The sequence below is a fragment of the Pristiophorus japonicus genome, chromosome 1 (assembly GCF_044704955.1).
Source record: "Pristiophorus japonicus isolate sPriJap1 chromosome 1, sPriJap1.hap1, whole genome shotgun sequence".
Taxonomy (NCBI): Eukaryota; Metazoa; Chordata; class Chondrichthyes; family Pristiophoridae; genus Pristiophorus; species Pristiophorus japonicus.
Genome location: NC_091977.1, coordinates 291,873,182 through 291,895,901, shown reverse-complemented (window position 1 = coordinate 291,895,901; position 22,720 = coordinate 291,873,182). Strand labels below are relative to the sequence as shown.

General features: G+C 41.9%; 1 protein-coding gene across 3 annotated transcripts in view; it reads right to left on the bottom strand.

Annotated features, from left to right (window-relative positions):
* Positions 1-22,720, bottom strand: part of rttn (rotatin) — a 422,229-nt gene that overhangs the window by 99,136 nt on the left and 300,373 nt on the right. For 2 of the 3 annotated variants that reach the window (XM_070888467.1, XM_070888468.1), the window contains exons 45-49: positions 19,882-20,084; positions 17,168-17,435; positions 13,582-13,685; positions 11,218-11,287; positions 4,383-4,549 (exon numbers count right to left, since the gene is read on the bottom strand). In XM_070888467.1, the coding sequence (XP_070744568.1) occupies positions 4,476-4,549; positions 11,218-11,287; positions 13,582-13,685; positions 17,168-17,435; positions 19,882-20,084 (719 nt within the window). In that variant the 3' untranslated portion in view covers positions 4,383-4,475. Of the gene's footprint in view, positions 1-4,382; positions 4,550-11,217; positions 11,288-13,581; positions 13,686-17,167; positions 17,436-19,881; positions 20,085-22,720 lie in introns of those variants that run through there. The other variant, XM_070888469.1, reaches the window with a different exon arrangement.

Sequence of the window (22,720 nt, the reverse complement as noted above, 5' to 3'; positions counted from 1 at the left end):
AAAAGTGTGTTTTTTTTTCCCCAGTCACTTTTAGTGCTGTTTTTTTTATCCTCTCTGCTTTATTTAGTTTTCTTTTAGTATCAGAACATTTTGATGCAGAAATGAAGACAGCTGAATTTTGCCAGTAAAATCACTAGAAAGCCCACTGCAATTGAAGCAATTTCTATGTGTTCAGCAAAACATAAAGAGCATAAAAAACTAGAGGATGTGAAAAGAGGGTCTTAAAATACAAACTTTCACTGCAGCTCTGAGCAACAAAACACTGAAGTACAAACACAATCTAGTGCTGGTCGCCAAGTCAAGTTAAAATTAACAATGGGGATAGCTTTTAAATTGCCACAAAATTCATGGTTGGACTGGTACAAGATGATCAAAACCATTCAAGGGAACATTAGCAGGCACCAGGGCCAAACTGCCCATGCCTGCTCTCATACCACCAACTGCATTTGCAGGCCTTGGCATATCTACCAGTCAATGACTGAGGGCAATTTTTTCTATAGGTTCTGGCTCAGCACAGAACCAATGGTAGAGCTGTGCCACTTGCTGCAAGAACACTTGCAGCTAATTGCACCATGCTAATGGCAGTGCTGGTGGCCATCGGGCTAACTGCCACCGTCAACATTTGTGTGTCCACTTCTGACCAGACTAGCATGAGGAATATCTGCAATACCAGCCGATATTCTGTGCACAAACATACCAAACAGACAACTGATGCATCGGTTAACATTGCCAGCATTTGCATTTTCATTTCCTTTCCTGCAGAATAGCAACAGATGCAGTTCCCCAGTGCCATATTCCCTAAAGCACAACGGCCAATGATGGCAGTCATGTGCCCATCTAGGCAGTGGCTTACTGCTCCCCCTCTTGCCCCACCACTTGGTCCTCCTCACTGTGTAGTGACTTACCCACTGCTACCTCCTCACTTACTTTGGGGTGTGTTTAACTGCATTGGTGCTTAATAGAATGATACAGCACAAAAGGAGGCCATTCCATCTATCGTGCCTGTGCTGGCTCTTTGAAAGAGCTGTCCCATTCTTGCCATTTTGGGCTCACAGGTCCCAGCATCAAGCACTCCCAGATCAAACTGTAAAATGAAATATAAAGCTCTTTCTACTCTGCCTAACAACCTGCCTCAGTCCCAGTCTTAGCTTTTGATTACAAATGTTGGTGAGATAGACACACAGTAGTTTTCCTCAGAGCTACTAGCAGCATTGATAGGATGCTGTTACAGGATTATGACAGAAAAAGGATTAAAATGCTGGTCCCCCAAGACACAATTTCAGATACAGCTTATATTGAGATGCTGTATGTATGCATGTGTACAGGGGGACAAGAGATAATAGGTAGGCTAGAAGTTATGGTACTGCACCAGTAATCCAGAGGTTGAGTGTTTAAATCCAAAAGCCAGTTATGAAATTCAATACAAGTCTGGTAGTTTGTGGGCTGGTACCAGAAAATGACCATAAAAAATGCTGAATTGTTGTAAAAACCCAAACTGGTTCATTAGTGTCATTTTGAGGAAGGGAACCTGCTGTTCCTATCTGGTTTCACCTATATGTGACTCCTATCCCACACTTTGTGGTTGACATTCTCGGGCACATGTCTCGCTTAAACATTCCCAAGTGCAATTCTAAAGTCCCCTCAGCACCTGCTCAAGGAGTTCCTGCCTCCTTGCTTGTGTTGAGGACATTGACGTTTAAAATGTACCTCGTGTGTTGCAGAATCGAAGCTCCGTCAATGTTGTACTGGACGGGGCAGTTCATTTTAAGACAATAACTTCCTGCCCCGATTTTATTGCTCCAAAAATCTGAGAATTTTTACAAAATAAACTGGAATTTTATTTTAAAGATTGTTCCCAGATTTAATAAGAGATCTTTAATATCTATCTATAATATAACAGATTATCTGGTCATTATCACATTGCTGTTTGTGGGAGCTTGCTTGTGCACAAATTGGCTGCCATATTTCCCTACATTACAACAGTGACTACATTCCAAAAGCTGTCAAGCGCTTTGAGACATCCGGTGATTATGAAAGACGCTATATAAATGCAAGTATTTCTTTCTCTAAACACACTTGGGTAACTTGGAATAGGCAAATAAATAATGCCTTGCAGTGTTGCCCATATCCTCAAAACAATTTTATTTAAAAAAAAGAATGGTACTGGAGTTGAACTTAGTGCAAGCCTCAAACTTCCCAGTCCCCCTCAATGCTCTTCTGGCAAGGATGTCCAGACCAGCTTCCACTAAGGGAGTCAAGACTTTAAGTTCTAGGCCCTTCTCCAACGTAGTTCCCTTGTATTGTGTGATGTCTTGTGCTGCAAACATAATTGGTCAGTTGCTGGAGCACATAAAGCGACAGAGACGTACTCAATCTGTGCATCACTAAGTAACCATGCAGTTAGATTATATTACAATGATTTGCTGTAGGAAGAAGTCCTTTTAAGATGTCAGTGTGTCAAGGTTTTCAACTGTAAATTGCAGCTTGAACCTGTGTCCTGTATGGGCACTCGTGGTAAGCAATGAAAGAAGTGTAAAATGTAAGAAATGGCCCATACTAATGAAAATACAAGACAATGGGGGAAATAGAAAAAGATAAGCTGTAAATGATCAAACTCAGTCTATTTGTTTAAAATACATTAAGAGGATCTCAGTTCAATATACATACTTTTGAAATCTTTCTCTATTGTACAGCTGGTTCACCTATTTGCTACCAAGTTTGGCAGGTTTATAACCTTTATATGGGCATACTCAGCACTTGGGTTTCCCCAAACCAACCAAAGTTGACCATGTTCTTTGGTGTGTTAAGAACACAGAATGACAACAGATATGAATTATCTGCTGGAAAGAGATTCAATTGATCAACTGATTATTTTCAGTATTTGATATTCTTCTGTATCCAGTATCTCCAGTGATTGTATCACACCAACTGTAAATTGCTACCTGTACTTTTTAAATGTAGAATGATGCCAGAACTAAGGAGGTTATACATATCAGGAAATATTGAACAGGCTAGGGCTCTTTTCTCTAGAAAAGAGAAGACTGAGGGGTGACCGGATAGTGGTCTTCAAGATTATGAAAGGGTTTGATAGGTTAGACATAGAGATGTTTCCACATGCGGATTAAGACCAGAACTTGGGGCCATAAATAAAGATAGTCATTAATAAATCCAATAGTTAGAATGTTGAACTCACTACCACAGGGAGTACTCGAGGCGAATAACATAGATGCATTCAATGGGAAGCTAGTTAAGCACATGAGGGAGAAAGAAATAGAAAGATATGTTGATGGGGTTAGATGAAGTGTGTTGGAAGGAGGTTCGTGTGGAGCATAAACATCAGCATGGACCAACTGGGCTGAATGACCCGTTTCTGTGCTGTAATACTTTGTAAACTACTGCCCACAAAACAATTTCACATCTACTATTTTGCTAGCTTGTTTTCTTCATTGTTATATTTCATTATCTTAAATAGCACATGATGGAAATGGTGTCTGTGGTGGCTAGCAGTTTATAAGTTTACTATGGGGTGTTATTGGTTTCGTTGTCAGTTTCATTTGCGGTATTTCATTAAACAAGCATCGACTCCACATACTTACAAAAATGTTGTGGATTATCACATTGACTTTACAGTACAAGAATCTATCACACCGCTGTTAGTATTAAGTATATAGAGTAGTAATATTTTGGAATAATCTAATTTTCCAATGAAACGATGGATTAAGAAAAGACACACTTGTTTTAATGTCCGATATAAAGGGAGCAAGATGTCAGGTTTCACCTGCAGTATGAAGGCAGTGTTCATTTACAACAACATTCTAGGATTAGTGGTTGTGCTGCTCGTTTTTCCTTCAAATATTGTTCTCCCATTGTGAGGCAGAGGTCTTAATTCAGAAACAGAAAGCTTTGAATAAACTGGGAATATATATGCAATATACTGCGAATATATATGCAATATACTGCATTAGTCTCACCAATCTTCTCTCCTCTGCTCCCAAGAGTGCTGACTCATGCTGCTATACACTTCCGTTGACCTTTAAGTTACGCTAGAGGCCATTTTTCATGTGTGAGCCTGGAGAGCGAGTGTCAGCAGGAAATTCCACCACAGGGACATCACCGCACAGCTTGACCAGGTTTATGTGCAACAGCCCACAGAGTACACTTTCCAACAGGGGCCACTGGACAGTGATCAGGAATGGCAAAGCAGCCTGAATTGCTTCCTCCCCAGCCAAGGCCAATTCTATCATCCCCTATGGCCATCCTGGTTCAACCCTGGGAACTGTGTGTCTGTCTGGCTCAGTATCACACCAGATGGTTGTCTTGCACCCTTGAATCTCATTGATACTCGGCATATTCTTAAAAAAAAAATCAAAATAATGCTGATGAACCAATCACATGAAAATTTTATTAGAATTTCAATGAAATATACACATGATTTACACACTTCACAAAAAATGTTCACATTAGTACAGCAGTCACTAACTGTTCAGCAGGACTGATAGATTCTCCAGACACTTCAAGAGATAAATATTCAGAGGACCTTCAGGGACACCTAGAAAATAATTTATATGTAAAACAAACAAAATTAGCTTTTATACAAACACCTAACACTGGCAGCTCTTGCATTTGCTCAACTAAGAAATGATCAAGAATCCCAAAATGAGTGCACTGTACATATCACAGCACAAATACTTTTAGAAAGACATGGACCAAAAACTTACATTGCAATAGCAAAATTAACCACCAAATTACTTCATTAAAAATACACTGATTTCTAAAAAGATTCCAGTCCAGGATTGTGATGAATAGGAGTTTATTACAATTCACATCACAAAGTCTGCATATTCTTTTTATGAGGCTGGGGGTCACTCAAAATTTGTGTTACTGTGAACATAGGTGTCCTGGGTTGAGCTAGAATTCATAATCTATAGGCCTGGTTAGAAACTGCTGTTTGAGGAAAATTAGCCCACAGATGGTGTGCTCACATATTCAATCTAGATTATTGTTAGTCATCTTGGTTTGCTGGAGACAGACTTGGAGGCTAACCTTAGGCCTTTGAATCCCACCATCAGTGTTAAGCTATATTGATTTGTGTAAAGACAATTGCTTGCCTTTGTCCTGGGAATAGATAAAAGATCCGGGGCTAGATTTTCATTATTTTTGCTGGCATAATGCCCACTTAACGTCTATTTTAACGCTGAAATGAGGTGTAATACCCAGATATCACCCATTTAGCCACAAGATGAAAACTGACGCCCATTTTTCGGACACTTATCGCCGAGCATTACTTTCGGCATGTACGTAACGCCGGGAAAAAATACTGCCCGCACACTTCTTTTTCGGCGGAATCAACGCCCATAATATCGCTTATTAGACTTTCGGCACGTAATTAACGCTGAGATTCAATAATACCGACCGCCCACTATTATTGACGTAAAGATCAAATTTGCCGAAACTAACGCCCGGTATATCTCCCAGCGTCACTTTCACCACCTCACACACATCTCGCCCACAATATCGCTCGCCCTAAACACCGCTCTGAAAAAGTGGAACTGTTCTGAACTAATCACAGCGGTGTGGACGCCATTTTTCAAATCGCAGGTGGCTTCATTGAAAAGGCTGCTTCAACTTCGGGGAGTTTGGATTGACTCTGGAGTTCTTCTCAGGTGAAGTGACCATCTGAACAGACATCTTTTCAGACTGTGGACGATTGGGTTTTACTGTAGGTGTTTTGTGTGTTGAAATTATTGCTTCTGATCAATCGGTATTATACTTTTATTGGAATGGGGCCAACCATTTCTCAGCCTGCATCAATTAATATGCAGATGCTGCAGAGTGCAAATGGCACAATGTCTAATGCATACCATTATGTGCTTAATCTAAGACGTGCCAGAATGAGGAGGTGGTCCAGACCATACACACCTCGCACTTACAGGGAGGTCTTACCTCGACGTGTCCGAGAACACCTGCCTTCGGAGACTGCGCTTCCACAAAGTGGTGATCACTGAAATATCCCAGCTCATCAGGGCAGATCTGCAGCCTGCCGTCACCTTCAGGACATCAGTGTCGGTCAAGGTCCCTGTGGCACTGTCATTCTACGCGTCCGGTTGCTTTCAGGCCTCCGCGGTCGACATTTCCCCTCTGTCTCACCATGTCACCCATCGCTGCATTAGACAGGTCACGGATGCCCTGCACGCGCGTAGGATGGACTTTATCAGCTTCCCCATGACCACGGAGGCTCAGACTGACAGGGCTGGAGCATTGTACCATATTGTTAAGTTCCCCAGGGTGCAGGGAACAATACAGTGCACTCACATCGCCATGCTGGACCCAGAGCTTTTTCGTAACAGAAAAGGATTTGACTCCCTGAAGGTCCAACTAGTTGTCGACCACAACCAGATAATAATGGCAGTGAATGCCAAATGTTTGGGCAGCTTCGATAATGCTCACATCCTTCATGAGAGCGCTGTCTCTGACATATTTAACAGTCAGCCACAAGGACAATGCTGGATGCTTGGTGACAAGAGATATGGCCTAGCCACCTGGTTGATGACCCCACCCCGCGTGCCACTCACACCGAGGCCGATACAACGAGAGCCACATGCAATGTGGTCCAGAAAACAATTAGTGCTCTTAAGCAGCACTTTAGATGCCTGGAGCACTCAGGAGGGGAGTTACAATACAACCCTGAGCAAGTAGCTCAATTCGTGGTCGTGTGCTCCATGCTGCACAACCTGGCTATCAGGAGGGGCCACGAATTGCCAGAAGGGACTGGTGATCCAACTTAGGAGAGAGGAAGAGGAGGACAAGGGGCCAGACAATCAGGCTGACTATGGAACCATGCCCACGACCCCTCCAGACCGCAGGAAAGGGCCCATGATGGCTACATAGCCGCAAGACTAGTACGTCAGCAGCTCATAAATGAGCAATTTGCCTGAAAGAACGTTGCTATAATTGACAATGCTGACAAACTGCTGTGTGTGCAGCTCAAACATCAATGGTGGGCATCACCTTGGTGCCAGTTAAAGTTTAAGTTGATTCAAGTTAAGTTTAATTATACCCTTTCATGTTAAGGAATCACCAGTGTGTAACGGTCCAGCTATCTGAGACAATGCGCAACAAGGTTATGTTGAATAAAAAACATTTTATATGACCATTGGTCGGAAATCATATGAATCACGAGCAAAAACACCCAACCCACACCTCACTTTTTCGACCATTGACATCAATCAAATGGTCAACATGTCCAACAACACAGAACACAAATGCAAAGCAAGAGGGTGGCCCCCTCCCCCATACATTACAACAAATTGCATACACACAGATGGCCCTGCGGACATGCATCTCACTTTCCTTTCCCCCTCCCCTTCTTCTCCGCACCTCTACCCCTTCCCCATCTTGCCCCACGCCGCCTGGCCAAGGATCTCCTCAGGTGGTGCCTCATTGGGGGCGGGTTGAAAGCAGAGCCGGTGGTTGCACCGGTGGGTACGGGAGTGGGGTGTGCTGAGGTGGGAACATTCTCGGATCTAGAAGCAGGATCTTGGTCCTGTCTCTCATCTGTCGTTGGCAGTGGTAGTGTGGAACCTAAGGGTGGAGTGCCCTGGGACCACTGGGAGGCCTGTGCCAGCAGTGTTCCTGGCTATCGCCTCCAGGGTCTCCGCCATCTGCAGAACGTACTCAGCCATGGTGCCAGAGATGGTGGCCAGCTGTCGGGATATGCCCCCTAATGCATTGAGGATCTGGTTACCTATGCCTACAGTTCTCCTGGACAACTTAACCATCTCTCCACTGGCACTCGTGGACCAGACCTGCTGCATCCACGAAACCTCCGTGGGGTCGGCGCAGTCCTGGGGACAAATGGGGTGCGCTGTGTGAGGTGCTTGGGGCCGATAACCCCCAAAAGTGGAGGCAGGAATGGCCTGAGGAGCACTAGATAGCCTTGGGGTGGAATGCCTTTTGGAGCCTGGCGATGCAGATTCCTCAAAGTTGGCGCTCTCATCCGTGGAGAACAGACCCAGCGGATTGACGGGCGAGAATCGGACCTCCTCAGCAGCAGATGTAGCATCGTCCGCAGAGTCCGGCCCCGCGCCCCCACCTTCTGGCCTCTGTGGTCTAGCCTTTGGACGTGCTGCTGGCTGAGCTGCAAAACACAAATAGGTTATTAGAGGAGAAGGGGGTGCTCAGGTCACAAGGTGAGTCCAGCGCTACACACAGCATATGCACGACAAAAGCACCACCGCTATCAAAATTATCACAGACATCACATTTCATGACCAACAACACATTGCAATGATTTTCATTAGGCCAGCATTATTTATAGGACAATTTTAGAAACCATCTATCATATATTATTGTTCGGATATGAGTGGGTGTGGCGTCAATTGACTTTAGATCACGCAATGGTGTAAACTTTACTTGCGTGGAATGACTTCAGGGTCTGCAGCTGCTTGCGTGGCCGTCTGGGGGGGGGTGCCTCCCCACGAGGGCGAACACCTGCTCCTCCAGCTCAATGATGTCGCCGGTGACTGGTTGCCCCCCACCCGTTCGCCTCTGCGCGGACCTAATTGTTGATAGCTTCTTCTGTAAAAGATAACAGGGCGACATGACATGAGATCATTGCGTGATATCATTGCTAGGTACTGTCAGAGACTGATACAACACATAACCGACAGATGTAATCATGATTATTATGATAATTATTATCCTTTACCCAAGACGTACAACCGTGACCGCAGGCTTTGAGTACAACATTCCCGGTAAAAGGGAAACAGCTCACATCTGATGATAGTCACTCATGACTCTTACAAATCAAATGATATAAATATATAAGTACATGTAAATAAATGTAATACTTACTCTTGCGGATCCAGCAAGGTCGTTTCATCGCTTGCGACATTGGTTGCCCTCACGCACCTCATTGGTTGCCGACGAGACACCTCTGCTATCTGGGCCCATATCTTCTGGTGGGCCTTTGGGGTGAGCTCCCACGCCCTCCCTGTGTCAAATCACCCCAGCGTGACTCGACCTCTTGCAGGAGGGAGGCATTTGACTTGTTCGAGAACCTCCTCGCTCTTTTGCGCCCTCCAATGTGCTCCTCTCCCAGCTCACTGCTCTCGCCAGTGTCAGTCTCCACAGCGTGCTGTGTCGCATCCTCCTTTCCCTCCATTATAGGCACCAAATTCAGGAATATATCTGGCTGGTAACAGCTCATTTTTTTTTCCTAATTTGCTATAAAGCTCGAAACGCTTCCTCCTTCCTCCCAAAGCAGCCACACCACACGCCTTCACTCCCTCTCAGCTCCCTCACTCTCCGTCTCCTCTTATGTGCATGTCATGATGACTCTTGACCTCCTGAATCCCAGGAATCGAGTGTTGCTATGCCATTGCTAAGGATGGTCACACTTTACGGCAGAAGGTCAGAGAGATTTAATGCTAATGCCCATTTCATATCGCTCGCGGCAATGCCCAATTAAAAAAATGGAGACGAGAGGCATTGAGAATGGGCGACAAGCCATCTATCTGAAAACCCATTTTTATCTCTCACGCCGGAAATAACACCCATTTTTTGGCAATCTGCACAAAAAAGTGTAAAATCTAGCCCCTGAACTCCAATGATCTGGCTTTTCTGGTGGGTGGAGGTTCTTCAATTTGTCTCTGGGGTGGGGTGATGAACAGCTCCATGTCTGGAGAAGGGGAAATCTTGGGACCCTCTCTCTCTCATGCTGCTGGTTCTTCTTGTACCACTGTACTGTTATACGTGTCGAGATGGCACATTGTGACTACATGGCGATATGAGTCAAAGAAAGACACGACTGCATGCATAGTACCAGTGATTTTTATGTTTGTTGTCACCAGACTTCCCCAGAGGATTAATTATGAAACGGATAAAAAAAATCTTGTTCAGTTGTAGTTTAATTTATTAATTGTATGAATTGTAGAATTTATTCAGGTATGAGCCACTTGTTTGAAAGGGGATTGTGACCAGCCTCAGTGTTTCTGATCAGACATTTCTCCCAACAGCTCCCACGTTGACAGCCCTGACAAGTGATATATATCTCAGTTTCTACTCGCGTCATGTTGAATACATTTAAGTTACATTTAACACGCGAAGGGGACACTGGTTCAAAATTAACCATCGTAATTCCTATAAATCAATGGATTCCTTCAACTGACTTCAGCCTAGCGTGATGGCAACAGTATAAACAGGTGTATCCCCTCATGTTTTCTCCCCAAAAAATTATTTGCCTCTTTAAATGAACATATAGATTTTTACAATTCTACAAATGTTATGTTGCCTTTTAACTCCGGAGCTAGGGTGGTTGGGAGCTCTCGATTTCGGTAAAAAACATTTTAACCGAGAGTTGATGTGGCTTCATTGCCACAGAGCTCCACGAGCCGTTGTGAATGTTATTTTTAAATTCGCCTGTTATTTTTTTAAGTGTGCGCAGCTTCCGGTCGTTGTCAGGAATCACTGTGTATAAAGAATTACTGCAAGGACCATAGTCCAGGTTTAGCATCAGTAGGGTTAGCAAATCTGTTGTTCTCTTTTGGATCTAAGGAGAGTGCACAAGTTCAAAATATTATAAAAATAGTACTAACTACTGCATTTCTGTTACCTTTCAATAAACCCGTTTTACACCTTATAATAGCCTAATCCATGGGCAGGTCAGGGTACATTCTGGTTCATCGACAGTGAGGACTCACTCAATGGTTGTTGGTACTGAGTCTGCATGAACCCAAAGACATGACAGTAACTTCTATTGTACTTTCAAAAAGGTGCCTCCTGAAATCTCAGGCTATTTTTTCTTCATAATTAATATAAATTTGAGGTACCTAAATTAAAAAAAATCTGATGTCTTCACATGAATGCTCCACTAACCAGTAGCTTAGGTTATAAAAACTGCCACGGATTTAGTTTAATTTTCTCTTTCGACAGGTGGTCTGTTTTCTTGTATGCCTTGTTGATTGATGAAAATACAATTGAAAAAGTTCGAACATTGTAACTGTTGTTTCTATGGTTCCTCTAGAACAATCATCTGGGATCTTTAATCGGATGCCCGACTCTAGCAATCTGTTAGGAGCTGGCAGTTAAAGTTAAGTTTTAAATTATGTATTCCAAAAAAGAAACACACCCAATTAATCAATTCTTGAAAAGGTTTGAAAAATAAACCACTTCTTTGTTGGCAGTACATGTAAATATTACATCCACTTTAGTACTTACACTTTTTGATTGATAAATAAGCTTCATCCACTCTCCTCTTGATTGATGGATTTTTCAGCGTAACTTTGGCCTGTAAGCATTTACCTCAGTTTAAAATTGTGCAAAGGATATATGATGCTTAATATTGTTTTTACCGGACGAACCACAAACTGGGGCAAGCAAGCTGAAGTAAAAAATAACCTCAACAAGGTTGATCAATTATAGGAGGAGCGCAAAAAAATGTGGTTTGTTCTGAGTATGAAAAAAAACACTATATTTGGTTTAGTTGTTTAACTGTTGATAGAGCTGAAGAAAATAAATTGTGGGGCAAGTGTAAAAACATGCCTAAATATTTCAGATTGCAAAGGAAACGCATTACACTACTAGTTCATCCTCTGTGGCTTTTCCCACCTACTTAAATAAAATGTGTGTTTCTCTTGCAGTGACCTTTCTGTTCTTTCCCATTCTACACTTCTTTTTTAATGCATTCTCTGTCTGGTTGTCTTCCACTGTGTGATTCTCGCACACTTTTCCCACTGTGGTGTCCATTTGTGCCCTCGCTGTAAATCTGCTCTTTGTTTAGTCTCCCCCCCAATCTTTAAGTATGGCTCACACATGTTCTTTAACTGATGTAATCAATTTCCACATCTTGCCTTTGTTAAAGCCCTGGGTATGCAAGGAAGATGGTAGCTAATAGCTACTAGGGTGAAAGTTGCTATGAGGATTGGGTGAGTATATTATATATGTGTATTTAAAAGAACGAGCAAATTAATAGATAAGCAACTGAAATCCAAATTTTCCTCAGTGTTAGTTTTAATGAAGTTTTAAATTTGTTTAGAAATAAGTTTACAAAGTAATTAAAACTAAAACATACTGCGACAAAATCTCCCTTACAACAAATAGCCTTTGATAACAGCATTCACAAGGTCATTCATTGCATATATACATTTATAGGAGAGAAAGAGAGAGATGTTGCCCATTTAAAACGGAAATGAGGAGGAATTTCTTCTCTCAGAGGGTTGTGAATCTTTGGAATTCTCTACCCCAGAGAGCTGTGGAGGCTGGGTCTTTTAATATATTTAAAGTGTAGATAGACAGATTTTTCGATGATAAGGGAGTCAAGGGTCATGGGGAGCAGGTGGGGAAGTGGAGCTGAGACCAGAATCAGATCAGCCATGATCTTATTGAATGGCGGAGCAGGTTTGAGGGGCCAAATGGCCTACTCCTGTTCCTATTTCTTATGTTCTTATGGGCTGGAAATTCATCAACCTTCTGCCGCATTTTTCAGCAATATTTAGTTGTTGTGGGCAGAAAACGGAATGGCGGGAAATTCATTGAAGTCTGCCGCTGGCGGTTTTGAAATAAAAAAAGTGCTTCTGCCCGAGTTTGGTCACAGCGGTGACCGGTAGATGGGGGGAAAAAAATGCTAAGGACAAACCTGTCGGAGCAGCCCTTGGAACGGCCGTAGGTATGAAACCCTGCAAAAAAGGAGTTTTTATTTTTAAATTATTTTGCATAGATTCGCTAGAAAAGGGTTTTTTGAATGTTTTGCGATTTTTTATTTTTTGGAAAAATAGGTGTGTTTTCCCCCCTCCCGAGGTCCAACTCAGTAGTAATCGGTCTCGGACTAAAGTTGGCGAGGATTGCGGTTTCCATCGCGAATCCTTGTGCATCGCCGATTTTTTCACGAATCTTCTGCCTCAAAATCATAGTGGAGTTATAGCGTTTTTTTCGGCTGCAAACTGGTGGTAGTGGCTTTTCATGAATTTCCAGCCCTATGTGTTTTAAGTTCGTTTGGCAAAAACAAGTTGTGTTACAACTGACCAAATGTAAATGGGCAAGGTGAAACGGGACAGCTTTTTAAATCCTCCATTCATGGGAGAAAAGCGGAAACAGTGCCTCAAACAGCAGAGTGACAACTAATTACAATACAAGGACATAGATTTCAGAGCAGTGGATACAAAAATTTACACTGGCTACCTATTTTTCACCTACCCTGTCTGCAGGGTATACATAAAGAAGGGCATGCTGTCAGTTTGTAATATGAAGTTATCAGCTTGCAATACTCGTATCCATGGGACCATGTCACCCAGAAATAGTTCTGGCAGTGTAAATTTGATTGTTATTTATTGGTCAGTTGATTTCACCCATCTCAAATCTCAGCTCCGAGAAGTGAACGGCTGTTCGAATTTAAACCTATTTCATGATGTAGCTGTTTTCTTCGGCATTAATATTCTGGACAAATTGCCAAAGGTGGAATAACTTTGAGTTAAAATTTTAAAAACTGTTATAATATACATTTTTCAGTCAGGAGATGCCTTACTAACATAGAATTCAAGATGAAACATTTGAAATCACAATGCAGACATTCAAGGGCACACTCACCTTTTGATAGTTATGAAGTAAAGCCCAAAGAGCTGAGGCTCCTACAGTCTGAACTACAGGATTGTCATTTTCTAGAGAAGCAGCAAATATTGACACAGTTTTATCTGGGGACAGAAGAGGAAAGAGCAAGAACACAGTGATTACCCTTTCACACGCAGCTGTCTTCCCACTTTATGGTCACCTGCCTGGAAACTACCAGAAGCCGACATAAGCACTTTAGCCAGATTTAGTACCAAACAATTATTTTAAACTAACTGTCTTAAAATAAAAGTTAAGCTTGCTAGTGCTGATCATTAGGAAATAACATTGAGCTATAAGCATTATATTGGCCAAACAGACATTGTGCAGTTACTTGTTTTGACAATCTGCCATACTTAACCTTATAAACAAGCTTCGAAACCACAGAAGCTTCCTCTTAATTAGATTAAGAAAAGAGTGCACACGATAGAGGAAGGGGAAATCGAATGATACTAGCATTTAGGTAGCACTTCAATATGTTTGAAAGTCTTGAAACATTTCACACAATGAAGTACTTCTGGAGTTTGACTCATGGGCAAAATCTTACAAACACCATTAACATTTAAAATATTCTAATGGGATCTTGGCTTCTGTGACTTTCTTTTTTCACATCACTTATCCTTTGACTTGTGTAGGAAAACAGACACATTCTTCAAAGTCAGAATAGAAAAATTGAAAGCAAAATCTAAAGGCATTGGAAAAATATAGACAGTAAAATTCTCACTCCACAATCATGACCATGTTGACCTCTGAAATGTAAACCAAACAAGGTTGAAGACAAACAAATTTAGTTAGATGTCAGTACCTAGAGAAGAGTGCAACCAGATTTTATTAGAAGTCAAAGGCAAAATATTGCGGATGCTGGAAATCTGAAATATAAACAGGGAATGTTTTTAACCAATAAGGGAATTAAGGGTTATGGGGAGCGGGCGGGTAAGTGGAGCTGAGTCCACGGCCAGATCAGCCATGATCTTGTTGAATGGCGGAGCAGGCTCGAGGGGCTAGATGGCCTACTCCTGTTCCTAATTCTTATGTTCTTATGAATGCTGGGAACACTCAGCAGGCCAGGCAGCATCAGTGTAGAGAGAAACCGAGTTAACCGCCTCGATATTTACGGGGAGGCGGGGAAGGTGTGGGAGAATGCAGGGAAAGCTCGACAAGTTAGGCAGTGGGCTGGATGGGAAAACCAACGGCAGGAGGCCGCAGCCAGAGGCCCCCGGCAGTCAGGAATGGGGGGGGAGCAAGAGAGCGGGATTTGTGAGGGGGAGCTAACCGATTGTGGTGGGGGAAGAGAGCGGCTACAATCGGCAGAGGGGAGGCCAAAGGCTTCCTTGAAGGGCCGGGGGGGTGGGGGGGGAGAGCACTTCTGCTCCTCTTGGCCTACAAGGAGTGGTGTAAAAGACGCTTACCTTCTGGAGCTGGTAGCTGTTGCCTCCCTTTTACTGTTGGGTTTCCCAATCCCTGGGAAACCTGCAAGGCAACTGTTAAATTTAAATCATGCTCCCACTTGCATACGTTAACGATGTGTCCCGGTTCTCCAAGGGAAGACACTCACCAGGCACACACCCGCCGCTGTAAAAATGGCAGCAGGCACGAATGTGGCAAGTTCGGGACACGTTCCCCGTTTTTACATTTTTCAGCCTGACTCTCTCCCACACATCATATGGGGGTGGGTGGGGGGGGAGTTAATATCAAGGACAACACTTCAGGTCGATGACCTTTCATCAGAACTGGAAGCTGAAAGGGATGAGCAGCTTTTAAGCAAATACAGCCAGGGAAAAGGAGTGTAAGGAAAGGGATAGGTCTGTGTTAGGGTGGAGGGCAGGAGTGATTAAATTACAAAAGGAATGATGCAGAAAGGAAAAACGGGGGGTGCGGGGGGGAGGCGGGGAGATGGGTGAAGTAAAGAAATGAAAGATGGATCTAGAGGAGATGTAAATGGTTATAGCAGAATAACAGAGCGGGAGGGAAGCAGGGAGAATCTGGCAAAGAAAAGAAGATTCCCGTGGTCCGGGCCTATAGCGGATCCTCACCCTAAGCACCAGCCCACAACTCCTCCACACCCAGTGGCCCAGGCACAGCCATCCTACATTACCAGCACATGGTGTCCAAGAGAAAATGGGAGCAGTGGTTAAAGTCTTTATGACAAATAGTTTTGAGAAAGGTGAATTGCTCACTCTCAACTGCAGCAGTCTTCGTTTGTAAACAAAGGCTCACTATGCTACAGCTTGGATAAGAAAAAACAGGAAACACCACAAGGGCAACTAACCCTTTAAGAGTCATCCAATCCTGTTTCTCACTTCCTCTGTTTTGCGGGACTTGTTGCTCAAATTCTGCCAGGTCTGAACTGAATTAACCAACACCTTGTCCAATGAGTGGGGAAGGAATTCTTAGTGACCTACAACGCCTAGAATAGTCTTGACTAGGGGTATTAACACACCGGGTATAAAATCACTGGCACCCTGGTCTTGATTAGCTGTTACTTAGCACTCAGCTACTTCATACTTCAGGGCAGGTACACTCAAATGACACCTCAGTCTATTTCGAGTGCAATCTCAGAAATTGACACCATAAACTGGGAATCTGGAAACAAACCATTCAGAAATAAATAATTACTATAAACATTTTTATAAGGGGTTCAAACCATTAAGATTCCTCTCGCAATGTAGTTTTATAGATTGCTATTTTGGAGGATTCTTTTAAAGGGGCACAGCAGGAAAATCAGAGGGATGCAATTAGAATCATACAAGGAGGCCTTGCGGCCCATCATGCCTGTGCCGGTTCTTTGAAAGAGCTATCCAATTAGTCCCATTCCCCTGCTCTTTGCCCATAGCCCTGCAATTCTTTCCCCCGTGTCAAGAATCTATTGTGATATTTTTTTGTATTAATGTTATTGTGAATGTATCATTCATTTATTTACAAATTGCATTTCATTACAGTATTGAGAGTGCGACTGAGTGTAAAGTATGTTTACATTTAGGAACTTTTGTTGACCATTCATTATCAAAACATTTCTAAAGGTTTCTGTGGATAATCACTAACTTAAACTCAAGAGAATCTTAATTGGGCCTTCTAAACCAATTTTCCATGGCCTTGCTGATGGATTGTCTCGAGTGTGGAGCATGGTAGCTACAAATCTGGCCTGTCCCTTTTAAGGTCACCACCCAGGTACTCTTTGGAAAGAAAGAGTCAAAATAGGTTCTTAAGTCAGAGTTTAATTTTTGTTTGGTGAGGGAAGTTTGCACATTGCTAGCTGCTTGTAAATTTGCAATTCCTGCACAGAAACAAAAATACCTTTTCAAGTTATACTCATTAACCATTACTTCAAGAGTGAAACTAAGGGCAATAAGAATTTTGGATATTAAGGCAATAGTGTAGGAAAGTGGAGTTGAGGTAGAAGATCAGCTATATTTTAATTGAATGGTGGAGCAGGCTCAAGGGGCCGAATGGCCTACTCCTGCTCCTATTTCTTAAGTGCTTATAAATTAATTTAAAACAGGTTTGAAAGCAATTTAGTTATTATCCATATATTCACAAATCAGTAAAATTGGACAACCAAATTGCTAACCGTTAGCTAGAACCTTTGGCTTGTTAGCAGGATTGAAGCAAATATTATGAAGAACAAGAAGGGCAGTGGGCTGGTTGTTCTTGTGTTTGTGCTGGGACATTACTGTCAATAGCTCCAAACTCCCATTCATCTTCAGAATCATCTGCTGTCCCTCCTCTCCAAAAGACATATTCAGCAATAACTTCAGCCAAAGCATGGCCAAAATGCTTAGGGGTTTTCCTGCTGTCTTTGGTAATGGCAGTACAAGGAAGTTCTGCAAGAAATTGCTCTGTAATAAAGATCAGAAGCATGGAATGAGTTAATTGTCCTCATACTGACTACAAAGCAAAGAGTCATGGATATCAATGTTCAAAATGTTGCCTGTTTAGTAGACAATGGGAAGTTAGTTTTACAGATGTGCCTGCTAAGTGACCACCTTCCAATTCAAAGTTCGAATTGGAATCTGATCCAAGCAGAGTAACAGACTTGTTTATTGCATTTTTATAGTGAGTGGAAACTTTCAATTCAAAGTTCATTTATGCAAAATAAATTGATGCTCCGTAGTTTTTCATCTCTTAACAAATTAAAATAAATGTTTGTTTAAACTACTACTTGCACTTCCCCATTAGTTGATATTTTTAGCTCTTTAAACAGCTTAGCTGATATCCACTCTGGCTCAGTCAGCAAGGAGCTCCCAAGGAACATGGGAATTAGCATTCTTTTTGTACCTGGATACCACTCCAAATCTGACAATCATTTTCAAACTCAGTACAAGGCAATATGTAGCTGGAAAAGATTGAGTGCTTTTGTCCTTTCAGTACCTATCACAGTTAGCATCACAACAACATCCTGACCTCCTGGCCATTATTTAGCTCATTCTTGCTTTCAGCAGCATCCAGGCTAGCCAATTAAATGCACAGAAAGCTGTGCTTTAATCTCAGCTTATTTTTAGGGGATGACATTTCCCAACTGAAAGTTGTTCAATCTTATCCTTATTCGGTCTTACATTCAACATGGTAGGGGACACAGGATCAGTGACAAAGGTGACCGTCTCTCCAAACCAGTTAAAAGCTGCAATCAGTAAATAGAAAATCTGTACTTTTGATTTTGCTATTTAACTGAAATGATAAAGCTGAATTAGTGGTGTGAACTATGGCAGAATACTTCTTGCATTTAATATAATATTGTTGAATGGAGAAAAACATTCTGAACAAAAGTTGCTCATGATGACAATTAATTTCTCTTGATTACTCTCTATGGCTTTAAGGTTCTTTCTATAACAGAGTGCCCAAAACTCCAACTGTGGCCATCGCAATGTTTTATCCAAGTTTATTGCTACTTCCTTTACTCTTGAAATCCATGTTGTTATTTATTAAACCTATTTGCCGTTTTATGGTTTTACCTGCTACATTTATATTTTCACAGAATTGTGCATTTGAACCACTAGGTTTCTTGAATCATCCACATCCTTCAGTATCTTTCCATATCCCTCCATTCTATGTTTTCTCCAAAATGAATTCCCTCACACTTAGTTGCATTAAACTGCATCCTGCCAGTTGTCTGCCCAATCCACTAACCAGGCAATGTCCTTCTGAAGTTATTACAAATCTTCTCACTTTGCAAAACCCTACTCTTGTATGGTCAGCAAATTTGATTATTGTGCTCGATATGTCTAAATCCAAACCTATATATCAAGAACAGAACCTGCCTTAGCACTGACCTCTGGGATCAACATTTTTCAATCGTTCCAACCCTTCGCCAATTTGAGCAACTCTAGAACTCCTAACAATTTGTTTCCCGTCAGTCAACCAACTTTATATTTATGCTACATTTCACCTTAGGCAACATGCTTGAAATTTTGTAACAAGTCTCCTGTGAGACACTTGATCAAACACCTTCAGTAAATCCATGTATGCTGTATCTCCCTTTAGTTATCCATTCAGTCCCTTCTTCAAATAACAATTAAATCTGTCAAACATGATGTGCCTTCAACAAATCCTTGCTGGCTGTCCTCCATTATTCCATGCATCTCCAAATGCTCGCTAATTTTATCTTGAACTATGGATCCTAAGAGCTTAACCACAACTTATTCCTCTCTGACTACATTCCAGTCCCACAGTACAACTTACGTATTCAAGGATGATTTAAAAATTGTGGCCAGAGCCCCTGCTTGATTTCCAAGGGTGCATGCCATCAGGGCCTGTTGACTTATCCACCTCCAGTTCTGCGAATTTTTCAGAACCAATTCCTTTCCAAAATGATCACTAACTTGTGTTCCGTATCCTCCTCTGGCACATTTACCTTCTCACTTTCATTTCTAAAAACTGACAAAACATGTAATACCTTTGCTGTACCTTCATCATCCACAACTAGATTCCTCCTTAATACCCGAGTGGTGTCTCCAACTATTCTTTTATGTTTAATATGCTTATAAAGGCCTTATATATTTTATATTACCTGCTAGCCTTTTCTCATGTTCCCTTTTAGCCCTTTAATCTTTTTCACCTCCGCAACTATATGTTCTATATTCCTCAAAATTTTATTTGGTATTGTTAGCCCTGGTTTTACGTTCTATCTATAAGATATTGCAATTATAAATTACAAGAGCATTGCAGAAAATTTGATTCTACTAAATTTAGATATTTACATTTTAAAAATAATTGAAGATATTTTAAGACTTGCACAAAGAAGCTGCTAGGTTATACCAGAAACATTATTCACTGAGTGTTACTAACCTTCTGCAACACACCTTTACACTCATGGGACATGACCAAGTTGGAGAGCACAGCAAATGCCATTTGTTGTATAGTACTGTTGTCGTGTGTCTTCTGCAAGGCTTGCTTCATGATCATATGCACCAAAGAGTTACCTGCCAGGCCTCTTTGAGAAGAATGAGGAACCAGTGGTGTTCCGCTTCCAAAGCACAGGGAAGTATATGCTAAAAGATACCAATTTGGAAATATGTGAGAGGCCTCAGTCTTCAATTTTACATGGATTATATATGAACATGGGACATCTGGAACGAACATGAAATGCATTAACGAAATATGCTACCCCTTCTGCCATCACTCTTCTCTGGACTTAATCTTGGTTAAAAAGCAGGGAGAATAATTATTAATTGCATCATAAAATATAATCATCTTAATAAAGAAATTCTTTAGTTAAAAGTTAAGGATGCAAATATATCAACACAAAGGCAAAGCGCATTCTGGTTGCTATGTTATAAAAAGGATATAGAGGCACTGGAGAGGGTGCAAAAAAGATTTACAAGCATGATACCAGAAATGCGAGGTTGTACTTATCAGAAAAGGATAAACAGGCTGGATCTCTTTTCTCCTGGAAAAGAGAAGGCTGAGGGGTAACCTAATAGAGGTCTTTAAAATTGTGATAGGTTTTGATAGAGTAGACACAGTGTTTCCACTTGTGGGGAAGAGCAAAACTAGAAGCCATCAATATAAGATAGTTACCAAGAAATCCAATAGGGAATTCAGAAGAAACTTCTTTACCCAGAAAGTGCTAAGAATGTGGAACTCCCCAACACATGGAGTGGTTGAAGTAAATAGTATAGATGCATTTAAGGGGAAGCTAGATAAGCATAGGAGGGAGAAGGGAAGAGAGTGTTATGAGGATAGATTTAGATGAGGAAAGACAGGAGGAGGATCATGTGGAGCATAAATGCCAGCATGGACAGTTTGGGCTGAATGACCTGTTTCTGTGCTGTATATCCTATGTAATCCTGTGTGTTACAAAGATGTAAAACATAGAGATGTTGAATAACATTATAAGTTGAGTATGTTCAGCAGCATTACTTAAACCCAAAGATGCATTTCATCCTGGTTACAAACCAGTTTATTGGTCACAATACATACAGTTGGAGTTTATGGGTCTGTGTTTTTGTGCAGGCAATGTCATGGTGGACAGCAAATGTCAGCTGAGCTGCTGTGTTATTGGCAACTAAAGAACAGTGTCACATTCAAACTCACTAAGCAGATTTCCCAGCTCTACATATCTGGAACCCTACAACAGTTTCACACCAGTCATTGTAATCATGTGACATATTAAAGACAACCCAGAAACAGAGAGAGTGCGACAAAGCACTCGCAACAAAAATCCACAAAAAAAAGATATCCGCAATGGATTAGACCTCAACTTTCACTTTGCCAGGCTCAAACCTTCTCTCAGAAATAAAAGACAGTTCACAAATACCAGCAGAAAAAATAAAAGCCCAATTGATATGTTCAGAGAAACCATGTACTAAGCCCATACATAAAAATGTTGCCATAGGAACAGGAGCAGGCTTTTCAGCAACTCGAGCCTGTTCCGCCATTCGTAGACCATGGTTAGTCTGCACCCGTCACTCAATGTTGATCTTTATCCATTGGTACCTTTACGTAATACAACTCTGTTGACCTTAGCTGTGAAAATTTCAATTGACCCAGCATCTACGATTTTTCGGGGAGAAAATTCCAGATTTCCACTACCCTGCGTGTGAAAAAATGCTTCCTGATTTCACTCATGAGTGGCCTAGCTCTAATTTTAGGATTGTGCCCCAGCTTCTGGATTCCTTTACAAGAAATAGTTTTTGTATATTTACACTATCAAATTTTTATCATCTTAAGCACCTCAATTAGATCACCCCTCAAATATCAAAACTCAAGGGAACAAAAGCCAATTTTATGCAACCTGTCCTCATAATTTAATCTTTTAAGCTCAGGTATCATTCTGGTGAATCTGCCCAATACCCCTTTCAAGGCCAGTATATCTTTCCTGAGGTATGGTGTTCAAAACTGAATGCAGTGCTCCAGATGAAGTTTGACTAGGGCTCTGTAAAACTGAAGCATTACTTCCTCACTTTTAAATTCCACCCCGCTGAGATAAATGCCAAAATTCCATTAGCCTTTTTAATTTTGTAACTGTGCACTAGGTTTTGGTAATCCGTATATTCAGACACCCAAATCCCTTTGCTCCGCCACAGTTCCCATACTCTCACCATAAAGAAAATATTCTAGTTGTCTTTCTCATATCCAAAGTGGTTCACCTCACACTTCCCCACATTGAACTCCATCTGCCATAGTATTCCCCAATGACTTAAGTCTGTCTAGATCCCTGTATAACTTCCTGCTCCCATCCACAACTTGCTGTGCCTCCTAACTTAGTGATTTTTGCAAACTTGGATATACAACTCTCTAGGCTGGATTTTCGGGTCTTCTGCACTCCGTTTTTTGCCCTGGAGCAGCGGTGAAGTATTTTGGCTGGGCGATCAGCCTCCAGCTCCCTGCTGCGATCATCAGGTCCAGTTTTGCGGCGGCGTGGAACAGCACCACCTGGAAGAGCTGCGTCAGTGTGCAATGCCCCTAGTTGCGATACCGGCGCGAGTTTGAACTCCTGCCCGACCCGTCCGCCCCGAAGCGCACCTCGCACTGACCGCCTGGGAAATCAGGGCGGCCCAACCATCCCGTCGGCGAAGAAGTGAGTAGTGGACTCCTAAGGTAAGTGTGATTGTTTTTTCTTTTAATTTTTTTAGTAATTTTTGTCGTGGTGGCATGGGCAATGTTTTGGAAATGTGTGTGTTTT